This window comes from Myxine glutinosa, chromosome 1, assembly GCF_964187855.1.
Source record: "Myxine glutinosa chromosome 1, kmMyxGlut1.1, whole genome shotgun sequence".
Lineage (NCBI taxonomy): Eukaryota > Metazoa > Chordata > Myxini > Myxiniformes > Myxinidae > Myxine > Myxine glutinosa.
In genome coordinates, this window is record NC_136261.1 from 92,800,171 (window position 1) to 92,816,972 (window position 16,802).

Genomic DNA, 16,802 nt, shown 5'->3' on the forward strand with positions numbered 1-16,802 from the left:
TCCCGGTGCCCTCGCACAATTTCTGGGCTGTGACGTGTAGCTCTCCCAGCAGGTCTACCCACCTGCACACCTCCACCACTGTAGTTGCCACCCGAGCTTACCTGCTCCTCACCCTAACCTAACTAACTGGGGAAGGCCCTCTCGCACTCTCACCCCCTCAGTGCCCTCTCTGGCACGGGCTGCCCGATCCACACCCGGGATCCTCAGGCACCCACTGACACTAACGGCTCCCAGAGCCCACCTGCGGCCTCACCTGGCCGACATCCTCACAGTGGTGGAGTGCCCAAACCAACTACACACACTAACAGGCTACACGCCCAGCCATTTCCACAACACTAATGCACCCATCCACAATACCATTCTGCAACCGCACCACAAATGCCAATATCCAACCACAATTTACCTATACCCTCTACCTAACACATACACTACCCGCCCCGGGTACTCGTGAAAGGGGTCCCCTCTTCCCCCATCCACACCTTCGCACCATGCACACCACTCCGTACCACTTACTCCAACTCTCTCCACACCACTCATTCCAATACTCCATGTATTCCACACACCTGTACTTGCACACCTGTGCACTCATACTTGGTGCCGCCTGCACCCTTCTCTACCCCAAGCGCATTCGCGCTGATCCACAACACTCACTTCTCCCTCACTGCTCCACACACCTGTCCAGTTCTCACACAGCATCATCTCATCTAACTACTCCCCTCTGAAACTTGCGCTTCCCAGTCGTCCCTTTAAACTATTGCGCTCCCTCGTCATTATCATCCATACTAATCTACCTGCGTCCCCACTACAGGTATCAGTCACGAACTAAACCTTAACGTTACCTAATGTCATCTTCGCTAGATCCCTACACACAATATCCTAACCCACCCGGGCTAGTTTTCACTGCCATATACCCCATAATCTATAGCGCATTTGCCCCACTTCCTTCATGGGAAGGGTGGCAGGGATGCCACCCTTACCCACCGGGCCCATCGCTCATCAATCCCCCAGTCCTCTGGCACTAATAAGCCCCCCTTATTCAGAGGTACTGGGTCCCGCCTCGGCATGTAAAGCCGAGGCAATCCACGGGGGCGCCTGCTCGCCGGTGTAAGGCCTTCTAGTTTCCCGGGGTCTGGCGGGGGGGGTGTCTGGGGTCGGCTAACCCGCTCCCCCCTGGGCGGAGTTAAGGACCTCAATCGCCGGGGATCATCCCGGCGCGTGGCTCGACAGTGCCGCGCCAGGTGACCCAGACGGTTGCAAGTATAGCACCTCACCTGATAAGGTGCTTGTCTCCGGAATTCCAAATTCCCCCCCCTGAAGGTCCGAATTGGATTACCCGCTCGTGGTCCACCGCGGGCCACCTCCGGGGCTGCCTGCCATGGTCCAGGTCCCGCCAGGCGCTGGTCCACCAGCCTCCGGACCATGCCCGCCAGGTCAGGACTCACGTCGGGGGCGGGCCCCCTAAGGGGTCCGCCCTCCATCGGGGGTCCCACCTGGCAGACCGCCATTGCGTGACGCTCGCTCCCCCGGGCCAGGGGCCTCGCTGCTTCCCAACGGGCCGCAGCGTCAGCCGCCTGGCTCAGAGTCTGCGGGCGCCACATGGCGAGCTGTTGCCGGAGCTCAATATCCGGGAGGGCCTGGATAAAATGGTCCAGCGCCAGGCTTTCCCGGGAATCCGCTGCCATGCTAGCATGTGCGATCCCCACTGCGCGGCGAATGTCGTGGGCAAGTTCCTCGATGGCTTCCTGGGGCTTGCGTTTTCGCAGCGCGAGCTGAGCCTTAACAAGCTCGCTCTGCTGTTCAACGCCGAATCGATTAATTAGGGCGTCGCGGAGGGCTGGCAGGGTGAGAGCACCCGGTGGTAATGCCGTCAGCACCTCCGCCGCCGCGCCGCGCAATGCGGCCACCAGGTGTACTCCACCTTCGTCCTCACCCCAACCGTTGCCCTTACACACACAGTCAAACTGCGCCAGGTACGCGCGTAGATCACTCTTGCCGTCATACGGCGCGAGTGGGACCTTGTGGGACCACCTCGTATGCGAGTCGTTGCCCGCCTGCCGGACCCCGTGCGTCGCCCCTTGCGGGGTCAGCGCGGGGCCGAACCGGCCGGGCCCCCACAGTACATTACCCCCAAGGGGCTCTCGTGCCTCCCCTGTCCCTCTAAAAACTACCCCTGTTGGTGTCGATGCATGAGTCACACTTCCGCAACCCGCTACCCATTCCATACCACCACAACCTTGCTCACCCACACCTCGCACCTCTCCCATCACCGGACCCTCTCGCTCGCACCCTCGTTCCATACCCTCCGGACCAGCCATACACCTCACTCTTGGCCTCTCACGAACATCCGGGTCTATCTCGACCCCCAAGCTTATTAAATCACCTGGCGCATCATACGCACGACCATATTGGTCACCACTTACACCGGGTCCTCTTTCTCTTCGCTTCTTCTCCATCACCTGCGAATCCCTCATCCGGTTAATGAGCACATCATCACGATCCGAACACAAACTTTGGACCAATTCTTTTACTTCCTCCTTTATCTCTTTCTTATCCTCTCTCCGTCGCTTCTTAATTTCGCTCACCCCTTCTTCCACTTCTTCTAATTTCTGCTTCACCTCCTTCATCTCCTCGTGCGCCCCCTTAAGTTCTTCCTCTAACTCCACCTTATTTTTTTCTATGTGCTCCCGCACCTCCCGCTCTTTAACCTCCATCACCTCTACCACCTTGTTCATTTTCCTCGTCAGGTCCTCATGTACCGTCTGACACTCTTTTTTAATTACCCCTACGTCCTTTTTCATCTCCTTCTGTGTCGATTTTAAACCCTCTATTACCGCTGTGTTCTTCTTTACCTGGTCCCCCAACTCCTTTTGTCCCACTGTCAGTTGTTCTACTCCCAGCGTCAACTCCTCTATACCACCTTGCAATTTTACAGTCCCCCTTCTCACCTCCTTCTCCATGCGCTCCTTACAGTGCCTCACCTCCTCGCGCACTCCTCCGACCTCCTCACTCACACCTCTTCTGATCTCTTCTCCCATCACCTGCATCTCCTGCCCAGATGCCACCCTCATCTGCTCCATTTCCTCCCTGTGAGCATCCAATTTAGTTTCTACCCCCATTCTGACCCCCTCTATCTGCTGCCCCATTTGTTTAACTTCCCTTTCCGCTTGGTCCCTCATGTCCCTCAATTTGCCTTCCATACTGTTTTCTAACCCCTCTAACCCATTTTTCACTCCCTCTATCTGATTCTCCTGGGCAGCCATTCTATTTTCTACCCCCGTTAACCCCTCCTGTATTTCCCCTAATCTATTGTCTAATTTCCCAAATTTCTTGTCTAACCCTTCACCGGTACCCCTCGCTTCGTCCCTCATTACCCCCATTTGGCCCTCCAATCGCTCACCCTGAGCATCCATCCGGTTCCCCATTACCCCCATTTGGCCCTCCAATCGCTCACCCTGAGCCTCTATACTGTTTTTCAAACCTCCAATTTGGTCTGCCATTTGTCCCATAAGGGCCCTCATTTGCAGGAAAAAAAGGTTCGAATCCACCAACGGCGCTGCTACGGTCGCGGGCGCGGTCGCCGTAGCCATGTGCGAGGCGCCATTTTGCGAACCTGCCGCCCTCACTGCTTCGCTCTCCTCATGTCCCTCAATTTGGTCCTGGATCGACCCTGCCTCACTCTCCTCTACCGGAACCCAGCCGTCTTGATCCGCCATCGCGCGACTTTCAAAATTCGGGTTTTTATTTTAAAACAAAACAAATTTCGGTTACTTGTAATTTTGAGCGCGTTAACCGCGCTTCGGGTCCGATCTCACTCCTCGACACCAATTGTTACGGACACGGCTTAAGATGTTATGGTGGGCCGAGCGGAATGGCCGCCGTGTTCGCACAGTTTACCCGATTACCCGATTACACCCGACGTTGACCAAGTCGCGCTACGCTAAATCAATGAAGGAAAGGACACAACGGCTGGGATAAATGAAACGACCCAAGGGGTACAGTTCTCAAGACCTCCGGAGGAGGATATAATTGGTGGTGGAGAAAAGGGGTAGATTACAAGGTATGAGGTAAAGCACAGAAGAGATAGGCACTTAGACACAATCTTATCTATCCCAGACAGACCACAGACAAACGGAACAAGACTGACTTACACAGGGATTGATGGCAGGGAAGGACAGGTCGGTTGATAGCACAAGGTGCACCTTGGCTCAGGGACAGGATCAAACACGGTCCAATAGATCCAGGGAGGCCTCACAGCGCTCGGAGGTGGCGTCTCTCTTTTCAAGCTGAGGGCGCATCTGACGTCACCTCCCTCTTCCTGCGCATGCTCAGCGGGGGGTGACACGCCCTCGGCTCGTTGGCTCCGCCCCAGATGGAATCGGTCCGCCGCTTCTATTGGGTGCGGGGGGTTACCGGGCTCCGCCCTTGACGAGGAGCTGACAGCGAGCCCCTACGTGGTAACCCCGTCGAGCACATGTTCAATGGCGGCTCGTTGGAAAGGCTTGGTGCCCTTTCAACACCCCCTACCAACCAAGCCGGAGTGAGGACGCACACTCCCCGCGCCGCCGCCGCTGTTGTTGTTGTTGTTGTTGTACCATGAGGAAGAGCTGCGGGGAGGTATTGGGAGGTCCTAAACTTCCTAACGGTGCCATACAATCACATTCTGGTGCAACGAAGAGTCAGAATTAATGGAAACGAGTCCTTAACTGACATAGACTAAGAATAACTAGCAAGATGTCCTATAGTTGTCTACGTGAGATGCGGTGGACCTGGATGCGACATTTAATGTGGGAAATAGGGGGAGGTCGGGTCTACAGAGTGTTGTTTACAGAAAATGGGACTAGGGAATGGGGGATTGGGGGTAGTTGGGAAGGATGAGGAAATAGGGGAATATTTACAAGCGGATATGGATGGATGTAAATCCCATATCCGGAACAATATATATATATATATCTATATATACATACATACATACATACATACATACATACATACATACATACATACATACATATATATATATAGAGGGGCGCTAATCCCTACACTACTTATCACTCGAACCTCCTGGTAGATTCAGAAGTATACATCTTAACCGACAAAACGTCTCCACATGAACTTATTACAGGTAGTGTTCCTTACCGCGACACCTCGAAGCATGTTACCTATGCAGCTCTACCTGCTCTACATATCACTACCCGCCAGACATAACAATATATATATATATACTGTAAATTATATTATATTTCATATATAATGATATACTGTATATATTTCATTATATATTTCATATATAATGATATACTGTATATATTTCATATATATATATATCCTGTTTGTGTGTTTGTCTGTCCGCTCACTTATACTTGCCTGCAGGTCACAATTTTAAACCGATCTTCATGAAACTTCACCAAATGGTAGAGTCCATGGTCCGACAAAATCCTATATATTTTTGGGGTCAAAAGGTCAACATAGGCCAAAGGTCAACCACCTTTTTCAAATTTCTAAAATCCTCAATTTTCATCCGATTGCCTTGAAATTTGAATAGGATATACACATCGGGTAACTGAATTCAACCACCAACTATTTTTGAGATCAGCTTCGACCAAAAGGTCAAAATAGGCCAAAGGTCAACCACTTTTTTTCGAATTTCTAGAATCCTACATTTTTATCCGATTGACTTGAAATTTGAATAGGATATACACATCGGCTAACTGAATTCAACCACCAACTATTTTTGAGATCAGCATCGGCCAAAAAGTCAACATAGGCCAAAGGTCAACCACTTTTTTCAATTTTCTAAAATCCTCAATTTTCATCCGATTGACTTGAAATTTGAATAGGATTGACATATCTGCTTACTGAGTTCAACCACCAACTATTTTTGAGATCAACATCGGCCAAAGGTAAACCACTTTTTTCAAATTTCGAAAATCCTCAATTTTCATCCGATTGAGTTGAAATTTGAATATGACTTTCATATCAGCGAACTGAGTTCAACCAATATCTATTTTTGAGATCAGCATAGGCCAAAAGTTCAACATAGGCCAAAGGTCAACAACAATTTCAAATTTCTAAAATCCTCAATTTTCATCCGATTGACTTGAAATTTGAATAGGATTTTCACATCAGCGAACTGAATTCAACCACCAACCATTTTTCAGATCAACATAGGTCATAAGGTCAACATAGGCCAAAGGTCAACCACTTTTTTGAAATTTCTAAAATCCACAATTTTCATCCAATTGACTTGAAATTTCAAAAGGATTGTCATATCAGCTAACTGAATACAACGACTAACTATTTTTGAGATCAGCATAGGCCAAAAGGTCAACATACGCCAAAGGTCAACCACTTTTTTCAAATTTCTAAAATCCTCAATTTTAATCCGATTGACTTGAAATTTGAATGGGATTTTCATTTCAACTAACTGAATTCCACCACCAACTATTTTTGAGAGCAGCTTAGGCCAAAAGGTCAACATAGGGCAAAGGTCAAAGGTCAACAACAATTTCGAATTTCTAAAATCCTCAATTTTCATCCGATTCACTTGAAATTTGAATGGGATTTACATATCAGCAAACTGAATTCAACCACCAACTATTTTTGAGATCACCATCGGCCAAAAGATCAACATATGCCAATGGTCAACAACAATTTCAAATTTCTAAAATCCTCAATTTTCATCCGATTCACTTGAAATTTGAATGGGATTTGCATATCAGTGAACTGAATTCAAACACCAACTATTTTTGAGATCAGCATCGGCCAAATGGTCAACTTAAGCCGAAGGTCAACCACGTTTTTCAAATTTCTAAAAGCCTAAATTTTCATCCGATTGACTTGAAATTTGAATTGGATTTTCATGTCAGCTAACTGAATTCAACCACCAATTTATTTAAGAGGTCAAAAGGATGCTCTACTGACTGCCATTCTGCTTTGTTCTCTTTTGCCAAGTGTCGCTCTATGAGTGATTTTTCATTTGTCTGTTTGTTTGTTCGCACAGAATAAATATGATTTTCTCTGCAACCGTTGGTCCGATTGACAGGAAATTTTCACCATAGGTGCAACTCCACCTGTAGAATTTTAAATTATAATTATGACGTCATATGTCACATGGTGCGGCTGCCATCTTGGAAAAATCGAAAAATTTTGCACCTCTATATCTCGGAAAGCGCTGAATAGAAAAAGTTGAGACATGGCTCATTGTAAATAACTCTCCATGGGGAATAAAATATGTTAATGAAGATGTCATAGGTGCCTCCATTATGACATCATAATTCGACAAGTACAAAACTTCAAACAATGAAGATTAAATTTATTGAGCGCCATGTCGGCATAAACTGGTGGAGAAAAAATATATTGATGACGTCATCGGTCACGTGGTTCGGCCGCCATCTTGGAAAAACCGAAAAACTTTGCACCTCTATATCTCCGAACGCGCTGAATAGAAAAAATTGAGACATGGCTCATTGTAAAGAACTCTCCATGGGGAATAAAATATGTTAATGATGATCTCATAGGTGCCTCCATAATGACGTCATAATTCGACAAGTACAAAACTTCATCCGATTAAGATGAAATTTCTTGAGCATAATCTCGGAATAAATTAGTTTAGAAGAAAAAGAATGATGTCATCGGTCACGTTATTTTGCCGCCATATTTGTTTTAATACAAAAGCCTTTAAAAACACTGAAAATACATCCTGGCGAGGGTTTGCAATCTATGATTGCTGTTTTTTTTGTTTTATTTCTATTATCTTTTTCAGGATGTGAGTGAGGTAACCCACCGACTTCTTGATTGGCTGGAGGAAGCATTCAGTAATGGGCAGTATGAAAGGTCAGGTTCAACATAGTTCTGTTTTATTTGTGAGATTTGACAAAGATGTATTTATTTAATTTGATTTGATTTGACAAAGGAGATGTGTTTGTGGCCTATAAGTCAATTTTTAGGAAAGTCATTTGACCTCACATACCAACATGGTGAATATGGTAGCTGTATAGCCTGCTGAGACAGTGGTGATTACATTCCATGTGGTGAATGTGTTTCTTGTATTCACAGGAATCCTATGGTTGACCTATTTTATGGTCAGTGCCTTGTACTTGATCCAGCAGAGGGTGAGGGTGACCATTATCAACAACGCATCAATTAATTTGACATTTCTCACCAAGTTACATTGCTTATTCAATATTTGTTTTTCTGTAATGTTTCAGTCTTAGTTTCTACATTTAATGTGAGCCCGCTAAATGTAAGGCTGAAAAAAATATATTGCTGGTCTCTGGTCAGAGCAAAGTTCCAGAATTGATGCGGCAATGCGGTTTTTTTTTTTTCTTTCTTTTTTGCACATATAAATGTGTTGTTTTTCGTGTCCTCATGCCTTGCGGTCCTCCTCATCTGCAATGGCACCATCCAGAGAGAAATTAAAGACAGCCAATGGGACAGGTTAGCCTTTTTGTAAATAATGAACACAAGCTTAATATATTTTAAAATGTATTTATTCTGAAAATCATTAAGTTCTTCAAGCATATTATAGACTGCCATTTTGTTCTCGAGATCGCATCACCGTACCGTCAAACATTCCAATGCGTCGATCGCGTCAACACTGCGCATGCGCAAGTGGTCTAACAGGCGATTGCCGAAGCATTTGAATGCTGAAAAAAAACGCGCATGCGCAAAAGACTACACCCCGGACCAATCTTAGTGTACGGGATGACACGCTGCATGTGTGTGAAAGCTGCGCATGTGCAGATGGGCTGTATGGTGTGGTTCAAATCGGCGCATTCGCAGCTGGGCTAACGCGGAAGCGCTTGAATCCATGCCGATGGTCTCCCACGATCTCTTCTCCCAGTCCACCAGATTATCACAGACATTATTACAGACACTTACAACTACATGACAAACGAGATAGGATTCAGGCCTAACTGACGAGACCACACGCAGCTCACTAGGCCTTCTGGTTGCTTCACACGAACCCGACAAAGAACGTCTTCGTTTCAATAATTGACAATATCCAGCAGATTGGATTCTTGACGCACGGCACACAAAACTACTCATATCTGTGGAACGGCTGGTTGGATTTGGACAAACTAAACGTAGTTTTGTACGGGAGAACCGTGCGCGAACGTCGATACCAATGGCGACCCTCACAGACCCATATTTATCGAGATAGCTCGCCGGCCCGACAACATGCATACATTATATGGCTCCTCACGCTCGAAATTGGCGAGAACGTGACGTCACGGCTCACTTAATTGCAATTATCTCGTCTCGGCGCCGCCTCAAGTATACGCGAATACTTGAGGCAGCGCGGCATTGTTTATGTTTAATGTGCTCTATAATTTATGATGTGCTCTATATTTAAATATAGACGGAGCAAGCTGTTGTAGGTACCGTTGGAAATTAAAAAAAAAAATTGTTGATGCTCAGGGTCAAAATCTATGCGCGCGCTGACCAGAGACCGGAAATATATATTTTTTGGCCTAATGTGTGTACTTAATGTGAGCCGCCTCCTTTAAGATAGGGGGAGACTTATTGCTGTTAATGTTATAGGATTTGCTTCAACAATTAGTGACCCCAATTTGAATGGTGACAATATCCCCAGAGTTTTTTGTTGATGCGCCCACATACTAAACCACCATTTAGGTTTTTTTTGTTTTTTTTCCCTGCGCTCCCAAATTCCGAGCTGTATCTCAGAGCTGGCTGGGACTTTTGGAATGAAATTTTTCATCAACAAAGAGAATAGAAAGTAGGCGGGGGTAATGTAATTTCTTTAACCTTGACCTAGTTTTCAGGTCTTGACCCAATTATAGATATTTTAACATTTTTTTTCACCATAACTCAACTAAGGTTTGTCCAATAGGAATGAAATTGCCATCGCTAGATAGCCTTGAGCAAGATGCATTCAGGCTTAATTTACATCATACCTCTCCGAGTTGAAGTCAAATATTTGACTCCGAGTCAAATAGCGGTATGAAAAAAAAAAACGTGTTTTTTGTCATCGCTCAATTTTGCAAATTCTGCATCGTAATAGTGAACCTGCATTGAAGTTGTGCACCTGATATTTTATGAGTGTTCTTGACCTACTTTTTTCAGATTGTGACCTAATTAACAAAAAAACACCTTTTTGATCATAACTCAAATAATTTTCCTCCGATTTTTCTTGATGTTCAGTGTTATGGATAGACTGTAGATGGGGAAACATTATCCCTAAATGTTGAAGGTCAAGGTCATATGGTGGTCCAAAAAAGAGAATGGAGATAATTGGATTGCAGGCTAAGGGTAAGTCACGGGCAATCACAACGGGTAAGCCGGGTAGGCGTATCCTTGGCAATCGCTTTGTAATCGCAGATATCTATTTTAATTTGCTTTTTTGAAGTCAAACCAGTCAACGTCTTGTCTACTGTGAGGCTTTAATTGCAAGTACAAACAATGCTCCTTTACTTTGTTACTTTTGGAGACCAGATATATCTGATAAATTATTGGGCATGGAATTTTATTTATTTGCAAAAAATTGTGAAATCTATTGTATTAAATGGTCATTTATTAAATATTTACTAGCAAACGTTGTGCAAAAGGTATATCTGATGTGGGGTGTCCATATGACAATTTTGTTTTCACTTTGCAGTTCTGGAATATTGGGAAAAGGTAGAAGGATTTCCTCTGTAGATGACTGGATTGGTCTGTTTATATGTGGTTTTGCAAAAAAATATTCCCAGAGATCCACAGAGTATTGTTAAATTTATAAAAGTGTAAGGAAACCTTTCAGAATTTTTGCTGTCTGTTTGGTCATGTTTATTTGTAACTTGTGACTTGAATCATACTTTTAAGCTTTTCCCATCACTTGGGAATACATTTTGCAATAATATCCATGGCTGCAGTTGAAGTGATGGGACTGTTTTGTGTTTTTATAACCATACATAACACTTGATGCAATTACGTACTTTTCAAATAAATTTATTAAAATAACATGCGCTCTCATTCAACATAAAACAGATTGAAATTATCTTAACAGAGCCCCCACATACTTTGGGCTTGAAATTTAGGAAGTTTTAGGCTATTTAGAAGCTTCAATAGCAGAAGCTGCCATTTCGCTGTGGTATTTTAACATGGGAACAACGTTCCAATGTATATGTCGTGTGGAGAGAAGGTGTTTTTGGATTTTTGCATTCAAGTAGAGATGTATTGGGGGATGGGGAGGTAAAATTCTGCCATACAGTATTTGTTTGCCTAATATGGAGATGGGGCATTGTGTTAGGCCCGACTAGATTGTGCAGAGGTAGTGCGCTTGCCTTTGAGCTGTCTTGCCAGGATTCCAATACAGACTTGTCCATAAAAAGTTGGATTAGTGTTTGGCAGGTAGGGCATTCATTACAATGTGCAACAACCCTAAGACAGACATTAAGCTGGGTATCTTTTCTGTTGCCATTATTTGGTGGATGTCAAAGTGTCATCGCCAGCACACTTGCCAGATTCTAAAATTCAGCCATGGCTACCGCTGCTAAGGTAAAGGCAAATCATGCATTGTAATCCTTGCCATACTAGGGTAGGATTGGACCTTGTTGTCATGTTGAAATATTGAGCAGTGTGCGACTGTGATCAACTTTATCGCAGTGCACAAGGTTTACAAACACCTTTGGAAAACGTATCTTTTTTTTTCATCGTCCGAGAATCTAATTAACTTCTTTAAAATACTAGTATATGCTCATGAAACCACCCTGCAAATCTTCTTTTTTTTTATAAAGTAAGGTTTAATAAAAGGTTGTTAACACGTGGTTTGCAACATTTAGACTCTAGCCAAAAATGTTAGGTTTGGGGAATCACTGTGTATATTACACGTGAGTGTGTGTAGAGAGTGGTGAGGGCCGGTTGGAGGCTTTTGGACAGCTTCCCCTGCAGGTGGCAGGCTTTTCTTGTCTACACGACTCGCTCCAGGCAACACTATGGGATGGTGAAGGAAGAGAGGTAAGCACAAGAGGTAATGAGCTACTTTGTAGCTATGCTAGTAGATTTGCGGAGGGGGAGGAGGGTGAGGGGAGAAAATTGAGATGTATTTCCACAACCAAGTTTGCACCATGCCTGCATGTGCACTTCCTGTACATTTAAGCCCAAGTTAAGCCAAGCACTATTGCAGACCGACCCAATAACAACTATCGGGGATGCCTCTTCGTGGTGGTTGTACCCCCCTCCCCCCAAACGCAAGTTGGGGGCCAAATCTTCCCCATTCTTCCCTGCTGCCAGGATTCATCAGGGCAGCGCAGTCACAGTCAGAGTGCCGGTCGGTCCCCATGGACCGGCCCTTTCCCTCTTGTCTCTCTTTCTTTCTTTCTTTCTCTCTTTCTCTCTAACTCTGTCATGGCCCCGACTTCCTGAAGGCCGAGGTACATCATCCTAGATGTGGGGGATCTCTGTGTCGCTCCTGGGAGATCAATCGGCTATCTCTGCTTGTTCAAGAGAACTGTCTGGGACTATACAAGAACAACAACAACAACAACAACCTACCCAATAGTTTGATTTTACCTGAAGTTCGATTTTAGATATTGTGGAAACATCCGGAGTGTTCAGGGAAGTTCTGGCTGCTTCTGGTATGGAATGATGTCTCGGTTTTAATCAACTCCTTGCTTTTATCATATTTGTGAGTGTATGTGTATTGTATTTGTGTGTGTATTTGTGTATTTGTGTATCATATTTATCATATCTATAGAACTGCATCATATTTGTGAGTGGTTTTTAGAGGGAGAGGTTTTTGGGAATGTCCGTGAGCCATCTATGTAAGTGGCAAAGCAGAGCCGAGAGCGTCATCGGAGAGAAGAGCCAGTCGCCATTTGCTTTGCTGTGCACTGTGCCATGCCTTTGTGTTGCTTTGTTTATTCTTGTATTGCACCTTACTGCTGGTTGGACATAGATCAGTCAAAGAGGATTGGGTGTTCTGATGACGATGTACATAAACATTACTCATTACTGCCACAGTGCCATATGCTGGCAAGTTTTTTTGTTTTTTTTTCCATGAAATATCTCAATAGGGCAAAGGTCTTGCAGCAAATTGCACTCTTTCCCCCTTTGGGCTAGCTCACTTGCCTCACACCTTGCCCTTATTGATGCAGTGGAATGGAAAGCAAGGCCATCAAAATAATTGGGATCTCTTGCGATGAAGCTGTGTGTCTAGGTCTGTTACTCTCACATCGCAGACAGGTTTGTGGCCTCTCTTTATTCTATCGCATCCTTTTTGGTCTTGCACCCTTTGTCCTCTCTTGGCTCTGTCCCTCCCCGGTTTCTGCAGGGTGCACATGGTCTGCCAGTAACCCTCTTCTTGTTAAACTCCCAAGGAACATATGAATGGAGGTGAGCAGTGAGTTCTGCCAGAAGCCGGCTCACTGCTCACCCCCACTTATTTGTTCCTCCTTTCTTTCGACTGTGGAACCGACTTCCCCAGTCTGTTCAGTCCCATTGTGCCTCCAGGCTTCAAGACAGCTCTTCACCACGACCTCAGGTCACCCCCATCCATACTCGTGATCTCTTCTACCCTAAATCACCCCATTCCCAGACACTCCTTTTTCCAGCCTATTGTGATTTTTCCCCTCTCTCTTACCTCGTTTAGTTTTTAGTTGTCAGTTGGTTTGGTCCTTTTCTGTTTCATCCACACTTTCCTCTTCCTCTTCTCCTTTCATTTCATTCAGCTTGCATGCAGCTTGTTCACCCACATGTTCTTTTCCCCCTCCCCATTGATGTCACTCTCACTTCTACTCTGCTGTTGGTGTCACCCCCTTTCCATTTTGTTTCCTTCCATTCTACTCTAACTCTCCCATGAGCCTCAATTGTGTCGATAAAAAACGGTGGCAATTGGGCCCATGAGTGAATACAAAGATGGTCGATATAAGGTAATGATGTTAGCCTTAGGCTTCACCATGGTAATGGCCAACCCTTAGTTGCCTCTTACAATGCGTAGGGATACGGTGTATCTATTCTAAATCGGGGTACACACCGGGATCATTCATCCCAGCAAGCTGGTACTCAATTTGCCGACCTCAGAAGGATGACAGGCTAAATCAACCCCCCTGGCGTTAATTCAGCGATCGACCGGGATTCGAACTCAGGATCCTAAGATCCCAAGCCGGCACCTTAACCGCTAAGCCAACACCAGGCTTCAGGTAAAAGGGCATGTCAGGGCATGTCAGGGCATGTCACCAGGCATGTCAGGTAAAAATGTGATACTTGAGAACAGCTGAAAGGATTTAAATCAAAGTTGGTACAAGTATGTATAACGATGCAGTAATGTGGGCGGAGGCATATTGGTCGACGTCGTGACGTCGAAGAGTGCCGTGCTAGTTTCACATTGATTTATTGTGGGTTTTAAAGATCTTGTGGCATCTTTGGGCAGAGTTGGCAAGTTATCACAGGTCCCCTGGAAAAAAACTCGAAGTGCTTGTGCTGAATAGCGCTCATAAATGCAACTTAACCCATTGTATTATTTGCCATGAGACTGCTTTCAGTAGCATTGACACTGTGGATAGGGTATGGTGCATGACAATGATGATATTTCAAAAATACCAAGTCCCTTTGGACATTTGATGTAATCTGTGCAACTTCCTCCTGCCTTTCTAGCACTGGCTGACTCGCTTGCCCCCAGTGTTGACTTTTGACCTGTCACGGTTTGCATTTGATGCAGTTGAAGGTCGGGCACAGAAACTGCACCATCGGTTGGAGTTCCCTCAGCACCTTTACATGGACAGGTGTAGTTTTAATAATAAATTTATTTGTGATAGAATGTTGAGTGGTTCCAGATGTCATGTGACAAGATTGTCATCCACACTTCAAAAAAAAATATATATATTCATACGGTCTGTTTGCTAGTGATATTGTGTGATCAATGTCATCCACACAGTGATGCAAGTGGTGATGCTGTGTGCTGTGCAACAGGTACATCCTGAGTAACCGTGAGATTGTGCAGCTAAAACGTGATGAGACGCGAAGGTTATTGGAGACGCAAGGCAGGCTTCAGCAACAGCTTGCTAGGTGAATTTTCCACACGTCACGTGCTTTCTTTACTCTGTCACCTTGTTGCTTATCTATCCTTGCCTGGTTGCAACAAGAACTGTAATGTGCATTGCGATTGCGATCCAGGTATTTCTAACACATCTCGCAATGAGTCCCAGATGTTATTGTGGTTTCTGTGCTTACATGGTCCACCATTGAAGGGCCATGAACAAAACCTTTTAAAATCGGGAAACAATATATAGTAGTAGCAATCTGTCATATTGATATCGAACTGTGTTTCCACTAAATGTCAGGTTATCACATTTGAAATATATTGGGTAACTAATAAAATACAGTATATGGCACAGCATACTATTTTATGATTAGATGATATTTACTGTGCACTTGCCATACAATTTTAGCCATATTTCGTATTAATTAACTGCTCACCACTTCCCCCACATATTTGAACTCATTATTTTCTCAAATTGGGAAAATTGTTTCTTTTGAGAACAGATCAAGACTTACATCATTTTGCTGGTTATTCCATTTGACCATCGACTCAAGAATTATCTACGAGGCATTCCTATCCAAATACTTTCTCTTATCCTTCCAGATAATCCAGCCAAAATGAGATCATGGTCTACACTTGTCCCATCACTTTCAAATTCCCAATTTGATCCCGAAAAAGAGGATTCCATGGATACGTTTTGCTTACTTGTAATATTGTTGAAGTTCAGGTTTCGGTCTAACATCAAAATGTAAGATCTGTGATATGTAAACTCGTTTTTTATTTTTCAATCTCTGTACCCCCTTTAAGTCTGGATGAATGTTGGCTGTTGTTGATTTTGTGATTTGCTGGTGTACACGGGTATATCTTACTGGCATTACTTTTGTTGATAGGTTTGCAGAGTTTGGATCTGGACCTCGTCACTTCCCATTGTGGGACGTTTTGCAGTATGCATTGGAGTTCAGCACTACTGTACCACGGTACCAAACAAACTATTGAATAACAGTATTTCTACTAAAAAGCACCTCATCAATCATCATTGTTTAATAGCTAACTAGAATGGCACTCGGTAGAGCGCATACCCCTGCCAGGTATTTTTGACATTTGTTATGTATCGTTTTTTGCCCGATGTCTCAATGGTGAAGAATCGCTTTGGAATTAAATAATTCTCGTGTCCGAGTCCATATTCAGATCTTCACCAAAATCGAATCAATTCGGTCTTGTCACGCACCCAACCGGTCCACCATGTTTCATCCAAATCTGCCCATAACTGTGTGAGGTATGCTGCTATGTATCGCTTTTAGCCCTATCACTCAATGGGGAAGAATCACTTTTAAAATTCTCTGATCCGGATCCAGATTCGAATCTTCACAAAAATTGAATCAATTCTTCCTTGTCACATACATAACCTTTCCACTAATTTTCAGCTGAATGCTTCCATAACTTTAGGAGATATCCTGCAACATATCGTTTTTGGCCCTATCTCCCAATGGTGAAGAATCACTTTAAAAATTATAATAATAGCCGGATCTGGACCTTCACCAAAATCTAATAGTTTCGTCCTTGTCACATACACTACCTCTCCGCCAACTTTCGTGTGAACCCGTCCACAACTTTTTGAGATATACTCCCTCCCCAGGAGATTTCCTTCTTGGACAAATGCCGTGTGTAACGTTTATAAATAGCTTATTGTGCCGTGTCGTGGAAACCCTTTACCAGAAGTAAAAAAAGTTATAAACCACAAACATGTATGATTACCTTTTTCAACAGTCACTACTGCTATTTAACACTAAACTAAAATAAATTTGGAGGAACCCCAACATCCTTG

At 44.5% G+C, this 16,802-nt stretch overlaps 1 protein-coding gene across 9 annotated transcripts in view; it reads left to right on the top strand.

Moving 5' to 3' along the window:
• Positions 1-16,802, top strand: part of LOC137417661 (ubiquitin carboxyl-terminal hydrolase 28) — a 138,762-nt gene that overhangs the window by 73,994 nt on the left and 47,966 nt on the right. For all 9 annotated transcript variants that reach the window (XM_078774624.1, XM_078774606.1, XM_078774613.1 and 6 more), the window contains 6 exons: positions 7,763-7,833; positions 8,056-8,111; positions 11,843-11,955; positions 14,593-14,720; positions 14,908-15,003; positions 15,868-15,954. In XM_078774624.1, coding sequence (XP_078630750.1) covers positions 7,763-7,833; positions 8,056-8,111; positions 11,843-11,955; positions 14,593-14,720; positions 14,908-15,003; positions 15,868-15,954 — 551 coding nt within the window. The remainder of the gene's footprint in view (positions 1-7,762; positions 7,834-8,055; positions 8,112-11,842; positions 11,956-14,592; positions 14,721-14,907; positions 15,004-15,867; positions 15,955-16,802) is intronic.